This window comes from Haliotis rubra, unplaced genomic scaffold, assembly GCF_003918875.1.
Source record: "Haliotis rubra isolate DU_JTF1 unplaced genomic scaffold, ASM391887v1 Scf1120, whole genome shotgun sequence".
In the NCBI taxonomy this organism is placed as follows: domain Eukaryota; kingdom Metazoa; phylum Mollusca; class Gastropoda; order Lepetellida; family Haliotidae; genus Haliotis; species Haliotis rubra.
In genome coordinates this window covers 168,330-186,196 of record NW_025765027.1, presented here as the reverse complement: position 1 = coordinate 186,196, position 17,867 = coordinate 168,330, and the positions used below count along the sequence as shown (strand labels likewise).

At 43.9% G+C, this 17,867-nt stretch overlaps 1 protein-coding gene across 1 annotated transcript; it reads right to left on the bottom strand.

Moving 5' to 3' along the window:
* Positions 1-1,747: 1,747 nt before the first annotated feature.
* On the bottom strand, positions 1,748-17,089 carry LOC124290106 (deleted in malignant brain tumors 1 protein-like). Its single transcript, XM_046726799.1, has 13 exons — positions 17,063-17,089; positions 15,657-15,693; positions 14,469-14,604; positions 13,827-13,998; positions 13,433-13,487; positions 12,903-13,047; positions 11,611-11,780; positions 8,665-8,837; positions 8,280-8,432; positions 6,946-7,148; positions 5,447-5,775; positions 2,641-2,754; positions 1,748-1,885 (listed from the first exon to the last, which is right to left on the bottom strand). Exons 1-10 carry the CDS (start codon positions 17,087-17,089, stop codon positions 7,071-7,073), a joined length of 1,146 nt encoding a protein of 381 aa, XP_046582755.1. The 3' UTR covers positions 1,748-1,885; positions 2,641-2,754; positions 5,447-5,775; positions 6,946-7,070.
* Positions 17,090-17,867: the final 778 nt, after the last annotated feature.

Here is a 17,867-nt window from a genome sequence, read left to right as displayed (position 1 = left end):
GATCAAGGTCATCGCTATTACGTATGTCCCAAGAAGACCAAGGACAACAACAACAAGCACGATAACAACACCTGCTACAACTGTGGAAGAAACGAAGGTCATCTCAGTTACGCCTGTCCACATCCCTGCCGTCACTGTGGTGAAGAGGACCATAAGAGTATGTACTGCTCTAACAAGGGCCAGAAACGACCGGCTCCTCCCACCTACCAGCCAAGGGAACCACCAAAGAAAGTGAGTAAACTTGAAAGCCATCATTTACTGGCTCTACTCCATGACAAGGTTCTCCTCGTTCAAGATCGCATAGACACCATGTACTCTCTACTTCAACGCATCTTAGAGTTTGTCGAACCCATGGACGATTCCAGCAGCACGGCCTCCAGTGCACCACCATCACCACCCTAGATGCCTCGGTGATCTCTCACCCATCCACACCAACGGCCCTTTTCAGGGCCACCCACCTGGCTCGAAAGAATGCTCCATGCAATGTTTTTTAACCACACACACACACGCACACTTGTCTAGCCACACCATCGTGTCCGCCTCACCCTCTCTCTCCCTCTCTCCCTCCCTCTCTCCTTCCCTCTCCGTCCCGTCCCGTCCCGTCCGCCGCTCGCCCGTTCCGCCATCTTGAAAGGCGTCTACGCTCGCGAGATCCCGCGAGACTCCACGCGATCCCGCGAGATCTCACGCGATCCCACCGGATGGGGCCGCCCTCTTGAAACGCGTCCGCCATCTTGGCCCGGAGATGACGTCATCGTCATGCGCGCGCATCCACCGGAACCGGACGTGACGTCATCGCCATGCGTGCGCGTCCACCGGAACCGGAACCACCGGAACCGGAACCCGAGTGATCTCCCCCTGATGGTGGTACATCCGGTCCCCGTGGGCGTCGCCATCTTGATCCAAGATGGCGGCGCCCATGGGGACCGGATGTGCCGCCATCTTGAAAAAGGCGCCAGGGTGACCCTGTACACTACTGTCATAGAGTTAGAGCATGCACAGCACCTCAGTGCTGCATAGGCTTACATGTGTTTTATCGTTATTTGCGATATTATTTATGATATCTATCTCTGATAGTGTCTCGTAAGCCTTATGGCCGGATGGTATACTTTTTAACCGTTTTTTCTGTGTGACACTTTTTTTAGTAATGTATATCATGTGACACTCAAATAAAATATTATCTTACCTTATCTGTATGGAGTTGGCCACAATCCCAAGCTATCACAACATTCCGACTTCACGGCAGACAATAACATTAGTAAATGATGTGCAAAAAGGTATAAAATGGAAGATTTCAGGCATACTCAATACTAGATCTGTTTATTAGCAAACGTTGTGTACGCAATCCCTTGTTTAATGGGCGACACCCTCGTGTCTTTGGAAGGATTAAAGATTAAAAAAAACAAAAACAACGTTTTTTTTATATGAACCCCGACTTGAAATGCTTCACAGTGCAATAAATCATGATTACCCCAGACACGAAATGCCTCACAGTACAATACAATCATGATTTATTGTACTGTGGAGCATTTCGAGTCGGGGGTCATCTCAAAATATATTTTTTATATCTTTAATCCTCGCAAAGGCACGTGGGCCTGTAGCCACTACACACGTTGACAACAGGCTCAGCTGACAGGTAGGTCCTCTACTATGACAGGACCAAACCTAACTCTGTTTGTCCCTGTGTTTCTTTCACTGCTTCTCTTCCCGGGGCGATGTGCAGGTCTGTTGGCAGGAGGGAGAGTTATCCGTGACTGGACAGACTCTGACGTCACATGTGATGTACACTGTGTTGTAGTTCCCAGCGAATTTGAACACCTTCATCTGAAAGTCTGTGTGGTGATTGGTTGTCCTGAGGATGTGGGTACCACTGTCTACTGCGCAGCTGGAACATACGGCATCATCGATAAAGGGATGCATTTATAAACTGTTACAATAATGTGATTCTGCCAAAATGAACTGCCATTATAATGTATCTCTGAAACAGAATACTGCTACACTAATGCATCTCTGTAACAAAATACTGCTTTGTACAATAATGTATCTCTGCAATAAAATACTGCTACAATAATGTACCTCTGTAACAAAATACAGCTGCAATAATGTACCTCTGTAACAAAATACTGCTACAATAATATATCTCTGAAACAAAATACTGCTACAATAATGTATCTCTGTAAGAAATTACTGCTACAATAATGTATCTCTGTAACAAAATACTGCTACAATAATGTATCTCTGTAACAAAATAAACAAATATACTGCTACTGCTACTATAATGTATCTCTGAAACAAAATACTGCTACTGCAATTCTGTATCTCTGCAATGATATACAACTGCAATACTACACAATGTATCTAACAAAATACTGCTACAATAATACATTAATGCACTGCAACAATGTTAAAACGACACACTTCTGCAAAAATACGCCCCTACAAATAATACACCAACACTCTCAATATACACAGCTACAATAATACATATGTTCAACTATTATACAGCAATAACACAATTCCCCAATATATCATATACCGCTTCAGTTGTACAGCGGTACATTAATACACGTTCATAAAAATACTTTCCTCTGTTAATTCATAATTTCAATCATACAAATTGACGGCTACAATGATACTAACCCTTCCTGAGCGAGGATGTACTTAGTGCTGCCTGTTGTCTCAAGATATGTCGGTAGAGCAAAGCATGACGTCACCACCAGCTTCAAGTCCGAGTCAGCCTGATCCAGCTGTACCCTGGCAAAATAAAACAAATATCTGACATGGCACAGCATCAGGTTATCATCACAGTGGTTGTATTCTGACATGACACGGGTATCAGGTTATCATGACAGTGGTTGTATTCTGACATGACACACACATCAGGTTATCATGACAGTGGTTGTATTCTGACATGACACACGATATCAGGTTATCATGACAGTGGTTGTATTCTGACATGACACAGATATCAGGTTATCATGACAGTGGTTGTATTCTGACATGACACACATATCAGGTTATCATGACAGTGGTTGTATTCTGACATGACACGCATATCAGGTTATCATGACAGTGGTTGTATTCTGACATGACACGCATATCAGGTTATCATGACAGTGGTTGTATTCTGACATGACACGCATCAGGTTATCATGACAGTGAATTGTATTCTGACATGACACACATCAGGTTATCATGACAGTGGTTGTATTCTGACATGACACGCATCAGGTTATCATGACAATAGAATGGTTGTATTCTGACATGACACGCATCAGGTTATCATGATAATGGTTGTATTCTGACATGACATAAAGGTTCAGCATCATGAGGTTTGTATTCTGACATGACACGCATCAGGTTATCATGATGGTGGTATTCTGACATGACACGCATCAGGTTATCATGACAATGGACAATGGTTGTATTCTGACATGACAGACACATCAGGTTATCATGACAGTGGTTGTACTCTGACATGACACACACATCAGGTTACCATGACAGTGGTTGTATTCTGACATGACACGCATAAGGTTATCATGACAGTGGTTGTATTCTGACATGAGACACATCAGGTTATCATGAAAGAGGTTGTATTCTGACATGACACGCATATGGTTATCATGGCAGTGTTGTATTCTGACATGACACGCATCAGGTTATCATTATAATGGTTGTATTCTGACATGACACGCATCAGGTTATCATGACAATGGACAATGGTTGTATTCTGACATGACACGCATCGGGTTAACATGACAATGGACAATGGTTGTATTCTGACATGACACGCATGAGGTTAACATGACAATGGGCAATGGTTGTATTCTGACATGACACGCATATGGTTATCATGACAGTGGTTGTATTCTGACATGACACACGCATGAGGTTATCATCATAATGGTTGTATTCTGACATAAAACACACATCGGGTTACCATCACAGTGGTTGTATTTTGACATGGCACACACATCAGGCTGTCATGACAGTGTTTGTATTTAGACATGACACACACAACAAGAGGTTACCATGGCAATGGCTGCACTTTGGCAGGACAGATGTTGCAGGTTATCATGACAGTGGTTGTACTGTGGCATGAATACAAACTGCCATTTAGAAAGAGGTGAAATATAATACAGCTCTCAGTAAAGTACAGATTCAAGTCCGATTGGAACCTTAGAGGCAGGCACAGCGATTAAGCCCACTCAGCCGTCGAAGCATACACCGTGAACTGAACTAAGTAGGTGCAATCGTTCATATAACATGTGTTACACAATAACATGACAAACACATCACCTTATGATGTCAGTGCCTGCACGACATTGTGAACACATCATCGGAGAAATCACTGTATCGTGAATACCACCGAATAAACTGGCCATATATCATGTACTCTATAGAGAGAGTGAGTGAGTTTAGCTTTGCACCGTCTGGACCAGACAATCCAGTGATCTACGCAATTGGGATACGATAGCATGGCAGAAATTATCTTCACACATTATACCATGTGAGGAACCGAACCCGGGACTTCGGCGCGACGAGTGGACGCCCGGAACACTAGGCCACCTTACCGTGTCCGCTGAAGTGGTTGTTACATGTCATCGTTTCCTCAAAGACCAAGCAGCATATCGGGGCGCTAGGGTAACCTAGTGGTTTAAACGTTGGCTCGTCACGCCGAAGACCCGGGTTCTATTCCCCACATGGGTACAATGTGTGAAGCCAATTTCTGGTGTCCCCCGCCGTGATATTGCGGGAAAATTGCTAAAAGTGGAGTAAAACCCTACTCAGTCAGTCAGTCAGTCAGAAGCATACCTCTGGGTGACTGCGTAACGAGCGAACGACTTAACCATTAGGCTAGCCCATCGCCCCGACGTCAATAGAGAAAGTGTATAACCTAAGCAGTATATATTATGATAAAACCAAACACAAATACAGTGTATGAAACAAGGCCCGTCCGACCGTTCGGATCGGGCTAGATTTCTGACGGACAGTCTAAATTTACAACAAACCAGCCTGATGGTCTGGCAACATTTTTTAGATAACATGTTAAATACATCTGAGTAAATTCACCATATTGTAAAGTCTACTTTTCAAATTGAGCGTTACATTTAGACTTGACAATTACTGCTTATATATTGAACTATCGTATCGCAAGCTCAAAGCACTGCGTTGACATATTATCACTAAAACAGCGACACCTATCGACGCGCGGAGTCGGATTTCTCTGAAAAAGACTGCTAAGGCAGTAAATACATGTCTCCGGTTCATTGAATTATTCATTGTAACAAAACAATTAGCTTTTTTCTTTGGATTGTCTGGCCTGGTTCAATTCAATTTGGGCTGGTAACATTTTGAAGTTACTAGCCCTGATGTCTGACTGGGTTTTTGGCTTATTTCATACACTGACAATAATCTCGGCGTTTTATTGCCCCGTGTTTACCTGAAAAAGAGATCCTCCCCGAGTCTCTTCTGTGGAGCTGTGAACTGTCTGATAGTCATCGCCTGGTCTTCGAAAACACTGATGCTTGTGGGGAAATTCTGCTGTACCCGGATATGACCTTTGACTTCCCTGCTCATGCGTTCCACTTCGGATCGTCTTCGCGTGCCTACATCCGGCTATGGATGGTAGTGGATGGAGAAGGATTCAGAACGAGGCACGGAGCACGTGATAGGAATCTTCCATCTCTCACCTCTGACGATGTTGTTTGACTCGGTTGCGAATATTCTGTCCACGAGGAAGTTGGTGTAGACGTGTCTGTCTGTCTCTGTCTGTTAAAGATACAACACTTAGCTACAGTAATTTGGATATTAAAGGGGTGGTATGGTGGGGTACTGGGTAAAGTATCGTGGAGCGCAATAGTGCAGTGGTAAGGCGTCTCCCTATCACGCTGAAGGCCCGGGTTCGATCCCCGGTGGAGGCACCTAGGTTCGGGTCCCGATATGGGCACATTTGCGTAGTATCCTTGGACAAGATACTTAGATCCACATTGTCTCAGTTCACCCAGCTGAAAAATGGGTACCCGTGAGGATGGGCTAGCAATGTGAGTGTGTAGTTCATTGCGCCTAACAGGCAGCATGGCTGTATGGTCCTCAGGGAGTTGAAAAGGTATCGGAGAGTGTCCTATGACCGGAGATAGTCATGTACGTAGCGTCGTGAGCAGGCAATGCGCCTGCATATGAGCGCCACATAAGCAGATTATCACTATTACTATTACTATTACTATTACTATTCGCTCATGACGCCGAATGCCCTGGTTCCTTTAACCACGCGATGCAACACGTGAAGTGTTTTCCTGGTGTTCGCCGCCGGGATATGTCTGGGATATTGTTTATAGCAACGTATGAGAGGGAGTCAAACTCGGATCTTCGACGTGACGAGGGAACAAGAAGCCTCATCCCATTACTCTTGTTCTACCGTCCCTTCCAATTCTGATTGTCTCACTCACTGTGCATCAGGTCGTCTTTCTTTGTCCCTCTTACACTTCATTTTCATCGCCCGAGCGGCATACACACGCACGCACACACACACGCACTCACGCACGCACGTACATAAGTCAATGATCTTTCAACTATAATCGTTGGTGTTTACTACAAGATTGATTGAATGTAATTGTTTTTGTTTTGTTTTTGTTTTTGTTTCTTTCTTATTTAACTTTCAGAGCAACACACAATTGTTTGGTTAAGAATGAAAAAGAGACATGGATATAAAACCCTCAAACGGGGTAGTTTATGGCCCACTGAAAAACTTAAAGAACAATCTAAAACAGTATTTAATGGCTCTTTAATCATCAACATTTCCCAACCTTGAGCAGTGGACGTAACATATTTTTCATGAAGTATATTCTGTTTACGTCCCTGCTAAGGGGTTATTCTACGAAAACAAGACACTGTGAAAACAAAAGGATGACGTCACTTGGGGTTATGTCGCCACACACCTACCTTGACAATTGTCCCGCAGGAATCGGCGTCTGTTTTTATGACGATGTTGTCGTTGATGATGGTGCCGGTACAGGAGGAATCAGCCAGAGCGATGGTTCTCTCTGAGGAAGCTGGGTAGAGTCGCTTCAGGAAGGTGAGGTCAATCTGGATATTGAAAGTCCCCGCGTCACACGACATGTTGACGACATCCTGCACCAACGCCGCTGTAGATGGACAAAGTAACCTTGACAGTGCCACCAACATACGTTTGCATAGTGTAAACAGCCAGTATATAGTGTACAGTACAAATTGTATAATTACGGTTAACAGGCATTTCATACCTGACATTATGTCTCATGCAGGTGTACATAGAGTTAACGGAAGGTTATACTGGGTGTTGATGCTTGTAAAGATAATTATGCGTCGTGCCCTAGGGGTGGTTGGTTGGTTTTTTAACGCCCCACTAAGCAATATTCCAAACAGTTTGTATATAATCGAGTCTTGACCACACAATCCAGTGATCAAGAGCATCAGCTTCGATCTACGCAATTTGGAAATTACGGCATGCGTAGACCAAGTCAGAGAGTCTGACCACCCGATCCCGTTAGTCGCCTCTTGCACGCATGGGTTACTGAAAATCAGTTCCAACCCTGTTCTTCATGGGTCTGTGTCATAAGGCACTTTATAGTGATGTATATATGCTCGTTTATTCGAGTTGTTTAATTATTTGTACGTGTAATAAATAAACCAGTCAGATGGGAATGTATACTATCAGTTTAAGGACATTGGCAATGTCTGAAATGAGCCAAAAAACCCAGCCAGATATTAGGGCTGATAACTTTTGAAATGGGTTTATTCAGAACAGACAGTCCAAGAAAATATGAACTCAATCTTTAGTTACAGTGATGTCAACGCAGTGCTTTGAGCTTGTGATACGATACTTCAATGTTCAAACAGTAATTGCCAAGTCAAAATGTAACGTTCAGTTTGAAAAATAGATTTTGAGATACGGTAAATTTACTCAGATGTATGGAACAAGTTATCTCAAGTTTTTACCAGACCATGGGTCTGGTTAGCTGTAAATTTGAGTGAGTGAGTGAGTGAGTGAGTGCGTGCGTGCGTGCGTGCGTGTAGTTTTTCGCCGCGTTAAGCAGCATTCCAGCATTATCACGGCAGGGTACACCAGAAATGGGCTTCACGCATTGTATCTGTGTGGGGAATCGCTACCTCACGACCCCAGTTTTATCCCAGTTTCATTACACCAATCACAGAACAATCTGATCCAGACCTAAAACAAATAACGAAAGTTTTCTACTTCCCCTCGGTATGTCTAATTTGTACGTAAAAGTACTCACGGCTCCACGTGGCTTGGAAACCGCCCATGTTGTTGGAACCGTCGGTGTCGAAGCTGACGACAAAGGCCTTGCCGAGAGGATGGGGGGCTTGCTGCTGCCACTATAGGTGGAGCCACCTACGGGGATGCTGGAGGAACTGTTGAGTGTGGCGACCTAGCAAACAGTATAGAATGATCCCATGATGACCAAATTAACACATTTACATGCAAAATGTCATGACGTCAGTGGTACATATATGTACGATGTCACAGCAGAACTCTGTCTTGAAGTCAGTTTGGTACCTACATGTACAATGTCACAGCAGAACCCTGTCTTGAAGTCAGTGTGGTACCTACATGTACGATGTCACAACAGGGCTCTGTCTTGAAGACAGTATGGTACCTACATGTACAATATCACAGCATGACTCGGTCTTGAAGTCCGAGAACTCCAACTTGTACAGCTGGCCTGTGTTGGTGGGACGGATGATATAGAGGCAGTGGACGTTCCGAGGGTAAGGCTGGGGGTAGTTGTCAGACTGCAGGGTGCCCGCCTCACTGGAGTACTGGTTTCCACAATCTGTAACAAAGGGCTGTATCAGGCTGGGAATGTAAGGTGGGGGCACACCATTCGTTGTATTAACTTCACAAGATTTACAGCGTTTCCAGTGAAGGTAAGACGACACGATTTGTCCCGCCATATACTAGGACTTTGTACGACATTGTGTTCTTCAAGTAATGTAAACGGCGACGAATCACGTTTGGAATACTCTTTCATGAATAAATACTGAACCGTTATAATAGAACACTGAGACAATAATTTGGGATTTGTGATTTTTACAGAATCCTATTTTAGTAAAGTACTAACTATAACATTCTCAACGCTTGGACAATATTTTTAATTACTATAACACTGACACCATAATGGTCAACATTGTATTCACTATAAGGCTCGACGCCTCAATGGCAAACATTGTATTCACTATAACACTCGATGCATGAATAGCCAACATTATATTCAATATAACGCTCGACGCCTGCTTCGCCAACATTGTATTCACTATAACACTCGACGCCTCAATGACGAACATTGTATTCACTATAACGCTCGATGCCTGAATAGCTAACATTGTATTCACTATAACACTCGACACCTGCTTGGCCAACTTTGTATTCACTATAACTCTCGACGCCTGCTTGGCCAACATTATATTCACTATAACATTCGACGCCTCAATGGCCAAAATGTATTCACTATAACGCTCCAAGCCATAATAGTGAACGTTGTACTCACTATATAACGCTCGACGCCAGCATGGCCGACATTATACTCACTATAACACATTGTACTCACTATAGCAGTCGACGCCAAACTGGTCAACATCATGCTCACTAAAACTCTCGACGCCCTCTTTGTCAAAAACTTACAGTGTTTCCAGTGACGGTAAGACGACACGGTTTGTCCCGCCATATTCTAGGACTTTGTACGACATTGTGTTCTTCAAGTAATGTAAACGGCGACGAATCACGTTTGGAATACCCTTTCATGAATAAATACTGAACCGTTATAATAGAACACTGAGACAATAATTTGGGGTTTGGGATTTTTACAGAATCCTATTTTTAGTAAAGTACTAACTATAACACTCTCATCGCTTGGACAATATTTTTAATTACTATAACACTCGACCACTGCTTGGCCAACATTATATTCACTATAACACTCGACGCCTCAATGGCCAAAATTGTATTCACTATAACATTCGATGCCTGAATAGACTACATTGTATTCACTATAACGCTCGACGCCTGAATAGCCAGCATTGTATTCACTATAACACTCCAAGCCATAACAGTGAACGTTGTACTCACTATACAACGCTCGACGCCAGCATGGCCGGCATTATACTCACTATAACACATTGTACTCACTATAGCAGTCGACGCCAAAATGGTCAACATCATACTCACTAGAATTCTCGACGCCCTCTTTGGCAAACTTGTACTCAAAATAACGCACGACGTCCGACTGGTCAACATTGTACTCACTATAACGCTCGACGCCTCAATGGCCAACATTGTATTCACTATAACACTTGATACCTGAATAGCCAAAATTGTATTAACTATAACGCTCGACGCCTGCTTGTCAAAATTGTATTCACTATAACGCTCGACGCCTCAATGGCTAACATTGTATTCACTACGCCTCAATAGCCAACATTGTATTCACTATAACGCTCGACGCCTGAATAGCCAACATTGTACTCACTATAACACTCGACGCCCTCTTTGTCAAACTTGTACTCCACAATAACGCACGACGTCCGACTGGGCAACATTGTAGTCACTATAACGCTCAACGCCCTATTGGTCAACATTGTACTCACTGTAACACTCGACGCCTTGATAGTCAACATTGTATTCTCTATAACGCTCAACACTCTCTTGAACATTATTGTACTCAGTGTAACACATTATACACACTATAACACCCGACGCCATATTGATCAATTGTGTACTCTCTGTAATGGTCTACTCAACGCCATAATGGTCAACATTGTAATCACTATACTAAAGGCCCGATGGGTCAACTTTGTACTCACTATAACGCTCGAGGCCCGATGGATCGACATTATACTCACTATAACACATTATACTCACTATAACACATTGTACTCACTATAACACATTAAACTCACTATAACACATTACACTGTACTCACTATAACACATTGTACTCACTATAACACATTGAACTTACTATAACACATTACACTCAACGCCTGCTGGGTCAGCATTGTACTCATTATAACACATTGTATTACCATTACACTCGACGCCTGCTGGGTCAGCATTGTACTCACTATAACACATTGTACTTACCATTACACTCGACGACTGCTGGGTCAGCATTGTACTCACTATAACACATTGTACTTACCATTACACTCGACGCCTGCTGGGTCAGCATTGTACTCACTATAACACATTGTACTTACCATTACACTCGACGACTGCTGGGTCAGCATTGTGGCCACTCACTATAACACATTGTACTCATTAACTATAATACACTTACCATTACACTCGACGCCTGCTGGGTCAGCATTGTACTCACTATAACACATTGTACTTACCATTACACTCGACGCCTGCTGGGTCAGCATTGTACTCACTATAACACATTGTACTTACCGTTACACTCGACGCCTGCTGGGTCAGCATTGTACTCACTATAACACATTGTACTTACCATTACACTCGACGCCTGCTGGGTCAGCATTGTACTCACTATAACACATTGTACTTACCATTACACTCGACGCCTGCCTGGTCAACATTGTACTCACTATAACACTCGACGCCCGCTTGGTCACACGATGTCTGCGCGGGAGTGACCCTCGTGGCCGGACAAATGGATATGTCTGTCTCAGTCCCCACGCAGGTGGTGCTGGTGATGATGGGAGGGTTGGCACTGCGACCGTACTTAGCATCATTGTGTGCAAGCCCACCCTGGGACCTGGTTGTGGAACACCATTAATTAACCTTAGGATTCTCTTACATTAATAGTAGGGGTGAAACAATGCAGCAAGGTCAAAATACGGCACGTATCACGGTATGATACGTATTGCAATACGCATATTTACGTCTAATCGTAAAGAAAACAAGAATATTTGACTGACAAAAACGCTGGAGGGGTTGAAACGATGCAGAAATGTCAAAATACCGTACGTTTCACAGTGCACAAGTCACGATATGGTACATATAGCGATAGGTATGGTAAGGTCTAATCGTAAAGAACAGGAACGTTTGAATAATTGACTTATAGCATGGGTGAAAAGATGCAGCTAGGTCAAAATAACATACGTAACACAAAGTAGAAGTCACGATATGATGCGTACGTATATTTACTTCTAGTCGTAAAGAAACGGGACGTTTTAATATTAAAGAAACGGACGTTTTTAACACATTTGACACAAAAAACGCGGGGTTTTGGTTGAGTGTGATTCAACGAAATTGAAACGTTTTGTTTCAACACAGAAAGTATCCTATCGTCGCATGAAAACTCGGTAGTCGACTCGTATGGCGTTAATGGTTGATCACGACACTGACACTGATTTTCAAATATTGCCTTTGATATTTTGTATACGAAGCACGCGCTTTAAATACACAGTCAAGACTGCTCGCCTGTTTGGGTTATAACTATAATAATAGCCCTTGGATTTAGCTGGTGTTTAACTGATGCTCGTGTGTATATATTTCCATATGGATTATTTGGAAATGTGACCTGACCAGTTCCGGGGAAGCTTGTTGAAGTATTTTGCGTTTGGTAAAAGTCAAGAAGCAAATGAATTTGTCCCCGAGTTGTGTTATCCGGAGATGTACGTGTCTCCCTGGAGGAATTGGTATGATTAGGAAGTAAGGCAGCAAAGGTAGCAACTATGATTATTGCTTAGTTTGTTGATCTTAAAACCCCACATGCCAGAAGATAACTGTAAATAAACCATTAAAATACATAACACGATGCTAGCCGTCCAATCACATTAATTACACAGGGGAGAGAAAATAAATGCAACGTTAGCGATATAAGTAATGAAGTGTTATTATAATTCCCTAGACAAAGGAGGATGGTGTGTGATACCTGATGCCGAGTTCTCTACAGATGACTTGAGCGTCTTTGTCGTCCCAGCCTGTTGTACACACGGGCTGCCACATGTTGTTTTCATAGATCTCCACACGGCCTTCCCATGGTCCGAACCCATCGGTCAGCCGGACATTGGGCTGTGCTGAAAGGAGGAACCATGGACTTGCTAATCTTTGTAAAACATGGCGATACCTCCAGGCTTCGAATCTTACCCGAATCTTGACGGTAATACACCTGCATTCAACATCCCTGGCACTACAAAGTTGATACCCCACCAAGACATGCCGCAACTGGGGGCCGTGGGGTAGCCTAGTGGTTAAAGCTTTCGCTCGTCACTCCGTAAACCCAGGTTCGATTCCCCACATTGGGTACAATGTGTGAAGCCCATTTCCGGTGTTCCCCGCCCTGATATTACTGGAATATTGCTATTCACAGCACTGAAAACACACCCGACACCTCACAGTTGACTTCCGCCACCCCCCAGCTGGACATGACGGTATCCGCTCCATCTATGCCAGGAAACTCACCCGACACCTCACAGTTGACTCCCGCCACTCCACCAGCTGGACATGACGGTATCCGCTACATCTATGCCAGGAAACTCACCCGACACCTCACAGTTGACTTCCGCTCCCCCAGCGGGACATGACGGTATCCGCTTCATCTATGCCACGAAACTCACCCGACACCTCACACGTTGACTCCCGCCGCTCCGCCAGCTGGACATGACGGTATCCGCTACATCTATGCCAGGAAACTCACCCGACACCTCACAGTTGACTTCCGCCGCTCCCACAGCTGGACATGACGGTATCCGCTCCATCTATGCCACGAAACTCACCCGACACCTCACAGTTGACTTCCGCCTCTCCCCACAGCTGGACATGACGGTATCCGCTCCATCTATGCCACGAAACTCACCCGACACCTCACAGTTGACTCCCGCCACTCCCCCAGCTGGACATGACGGTATCCCCAGCCTTGGAAGCTACACTCGATAATGTCGGTCTCGTTGCCGGCGCAGTCCACGTCGTCGAGCCAGAACTTCTCCCCGCCAGCCAATGGGATGATCCGAGCTGAACCAGTCCCATGCCTAGTGTCACAAATACCATGTCAGTTGACTTAGAGAATTGCAACACTTCGCAATGTATTAATCCTATTGGTAGTGTCCCAGTCGTGATATTGAAGGAATATAGCTGAATGCTACGTTAGACCACACAAATTCACATATGACGTTGCTTCGTAACTTGAAAGGCATAAATCATCAATGTAACTAGTCATAACATTTTCTAAATTGTTTGCTACACTGACGCGCGACTAACCACGTCAACCTTCAAGCGTGAGTGAGTGAGATGAGTTTTACACCACTTTTAGCAATATACCAGCAATATCACGGCGGGGACACCAGAAATGGGCTTGTACCCCTGTGGGGAATCAAACCCGGGTCTTCGGCGTGACGAGTGAACGCTTTATCCACTGAGCTACCCCACCGCCCCTCAACCTTTAAGGAGCCCGCTGCGACCAGTATAAGCTCACGGGTGTCATACTTGGTAGCGGTCTCACCAGTATCCTTGCATCCTGCAGATGACCTTAGCGTCTTTAGAGTTCCAGCCATGCCCACAGATGAAGCCCCACTGTCCGTTCCGGAAAACCTGGACCCGGGGGTCAGCCTTGGTCAGTAGGAGAGGCGTAGATTCAGCTGTGGAGTGAGTGAGTGAGAGAGAGAGCGTCAGTATTGGATACAATTATGATAACGAATATACAATGTCTTTAGAAAGTTGTCAAATGTTACATTTGGGATGAAGCTTTATCAGTAAAGATTCTCCTACTAGTTCAGTTACGTTCCATTCAGGAATCGAAGCCACACTCTAAGAATTGGGCACACAGCACACAGCGATCTGACCCACTCTGCCATCGCACAGACCATATCAGAGAATCCACCGTGTACGCATTTGTCATATCCATTGTACAGCATACCATGTTTAGTGTCATATCCATTGTACAGCACGCGATGTTCAGTGTCATATCCATTGTACAGCATACCATGTTTAATGTCATATCCATTGTACAGCATACCATGTTTAGTGTCATATCTATTGTACAGCGTACCATGTTTAGTGACATATCCATTGTACAGCACGCGATGTTCAGTGTCATATCCATTGTAAGCATACCATGTTTAGTGTCATATCCATTGTACAGCGTACCATGTTTAGTGTCATATCCATTGTACAGCCTACCATGTTTAGTGTCATATCCATTGTACAGCGTACCATGTTTAGTGTCATATCCATTGTACAGCCTACCATGTTTAGTGTCATATCCATTGTACAGCCTACCATGTTTAGTGTCATACCCATTCTACAGCCTACCATGATTAGTGTCATATCCACTGTACAGCCTACCATGATTAGTGTCATATGCATTGTACAGCCTACCATGTTTAGTGTGTAGGGATTCACTGTTGGCCCCTCCAGTGTTCCTTGCTCTATATTGACACGCAAGGCATAGCTCTTACTGACAATTGACATTATCAGTTACGCGAGTGAGTTTGGTTTTACGCCTCATTTAGCAATATTCCAGCAATATCACGGCGAGGGGCACCAAAAATTGGATTCACACATTGTATCCATGTGTGGAACAGAGCCCGGGTCCTCGGCGTGAGGAGAAAACGCTTGAACCACTTGGCTACCCACCGCCCACATGTCCTATACACGGATTGCAAGTGTACTTAAGACAGGGTCCACTTACCTTGTGCAAATATCGTATTAGAATCTGTAATGTCGATCTGAAAAAAGTATATAATATACTGAACAGCATTGAAAACCAACCAATAGTAAAACGGATTTATTTTATTCGGGCTTATGCCATATGAAAATATATCAGCGAAAGAGGTATACACGACGTTCTAGACAAAACATGATGAAGGACCACTAATAAAACCTATCTATAAATCCTCTGTAAGCGACATCACCAAAATGCAACCAATTGCTTGAACATCATGGAAACTGTTTATATGCAGAATACGGGTATTGCAGAGAATTTTTGTATTGCTATATTTTGACTGACTGACTGAGTTTGGTTTTACGCCGCTTTTAGCAATATTCCAGCAACATCACGGCGGGGGACACCAGAAACCATTCGAACCCGGGTCTTCGGCGTGACGAGCCAACGCTTTAACCACTAGGCTAACCCACCGCCCCGCGATATATTGCGATGCAAAAGCATGTATTGCGATATGTATTGCAATATATTGCATGAAGTATTTTTAAACAAAAAAACTACTTATAATCAAGTTAATTCTTGATTTATAGAGCAAATACACAACAAAATCACTAGGCTTGATTAAGCTTTAATAACAAGTTTTAATCATGATAAAATAAAAATGAGAATAATACTTGGCACAAATGAAACAAGGACATATCCGAAGATTTCCGAGTGTTACGAATTTTTTCCGAATGCGAGTCAAAATACCGGTTTTCGATCAGCGTATCGCAATACGTGTCGTTTTCAGGTCGGAACCGGAAAATACCGGTAAACCGGTTATATTGCATAGCCTGGCATCACTTGTTGCTGAAGACGTAAAGGGTACTGAGAGAAGAGATGCAACGATTGACAGCGGAGACATGTGAACGTGTCTTGGACATGCTTCAACTTGGCAAGTCAGGTAGAGTTACAGCGCAGCGCCATCAACGCCACCAATCAACCATGGTCCTGTGCACAGAGCTCAGGTCACAAATCAGATGAAGTTAAGCAACGTCGAGCTCGGACAATCCTTGGATGGCAACCTGACTCCTGAGAGTTTCTAGGACTTCAGTCCTGCCCCACAACGAAGCACATGTGATGCATGTTGTCTCACCTTAGGCAAGTGAGTTTGTTCAAATTGCCTCTGTTTACCCAGCAGAAAATGGGGACCCGGTTGGTTAAAGTCTAGTGACTATAACCTTCTAGCGCCTAACAGGCAGCTTGGGTTATCCGGGGTAATAAGAATCAGATTCTGATAAGCGCCACGAGCAATCACTTGGTGTTTGGACACTGTGCGCTGTAGAAAATTACTTATTATTATTATTTATCCTCAGACTACAGATCAGACGAAGGCAGACAGGAACCACCAGAGATCGAATACGTCTGTTCAACGTCGTGTAACGACACCTCACCAAGATCGCCATATAGTTCGTCGCCATTTTTAAGATTCACTGTCCGCAGGTGTGGAATGGTATCCCCAAGACACTATTCAAAGACCCATTGGATCATTGAGAAGACATTGTATGGCATGTGGTGCTGCCAATGGTGGAAATACCTGACACTCACTTTTTCATTTTGAGCCCCTGTATCTTCCATAGACTCACGAAGTAAATGTTACCATTGTGTGGTGGTTTTGGGCCCGTTGTTGTCTTTCTTACTAACCCATCTATTTCTGTGGTTGGCTCGGTCATCGCTCATGATGGCAACCACTTGATTTACAAATCACCCTAATTTTTGCTGGAATATTACTGAATGGGGTGTAAACATACAATAAACCACACACAACGTGTTTCTGGTTGCCGAAAAAAAAATATACTAGGCACATGAAATAAGGGAACCCCCAAGTGGAATTTATAGTTGAAACAATGCTACATAAAAGTTGCAAGCTGATGGCATTCGAACCCAGATCGGAAATCACCTACGGCTGACAAGACAGTCAGCATCATATTACCTTTACATGATGCACGTGTGCACCATGCACCACACGTGCCTTCCAGCCTATAAGACTGACAGTAAGCGTTTCCCACTATCTCTTGTGAAATTGGCACCTCGACGGTACCTGACAAGCGTACAGAAATGGCAGGCCTTTTTTAATGATAGAGGGTAGACAATCTCAGAATAGCGTTGCCCGGTTCTTCAGGAAGTCCTAAAGCGTCCTTTTGTCATCAACCTTTACCGTCAGACAGGGGCATTAAAATGAGGACCGGTCGAGGAAGA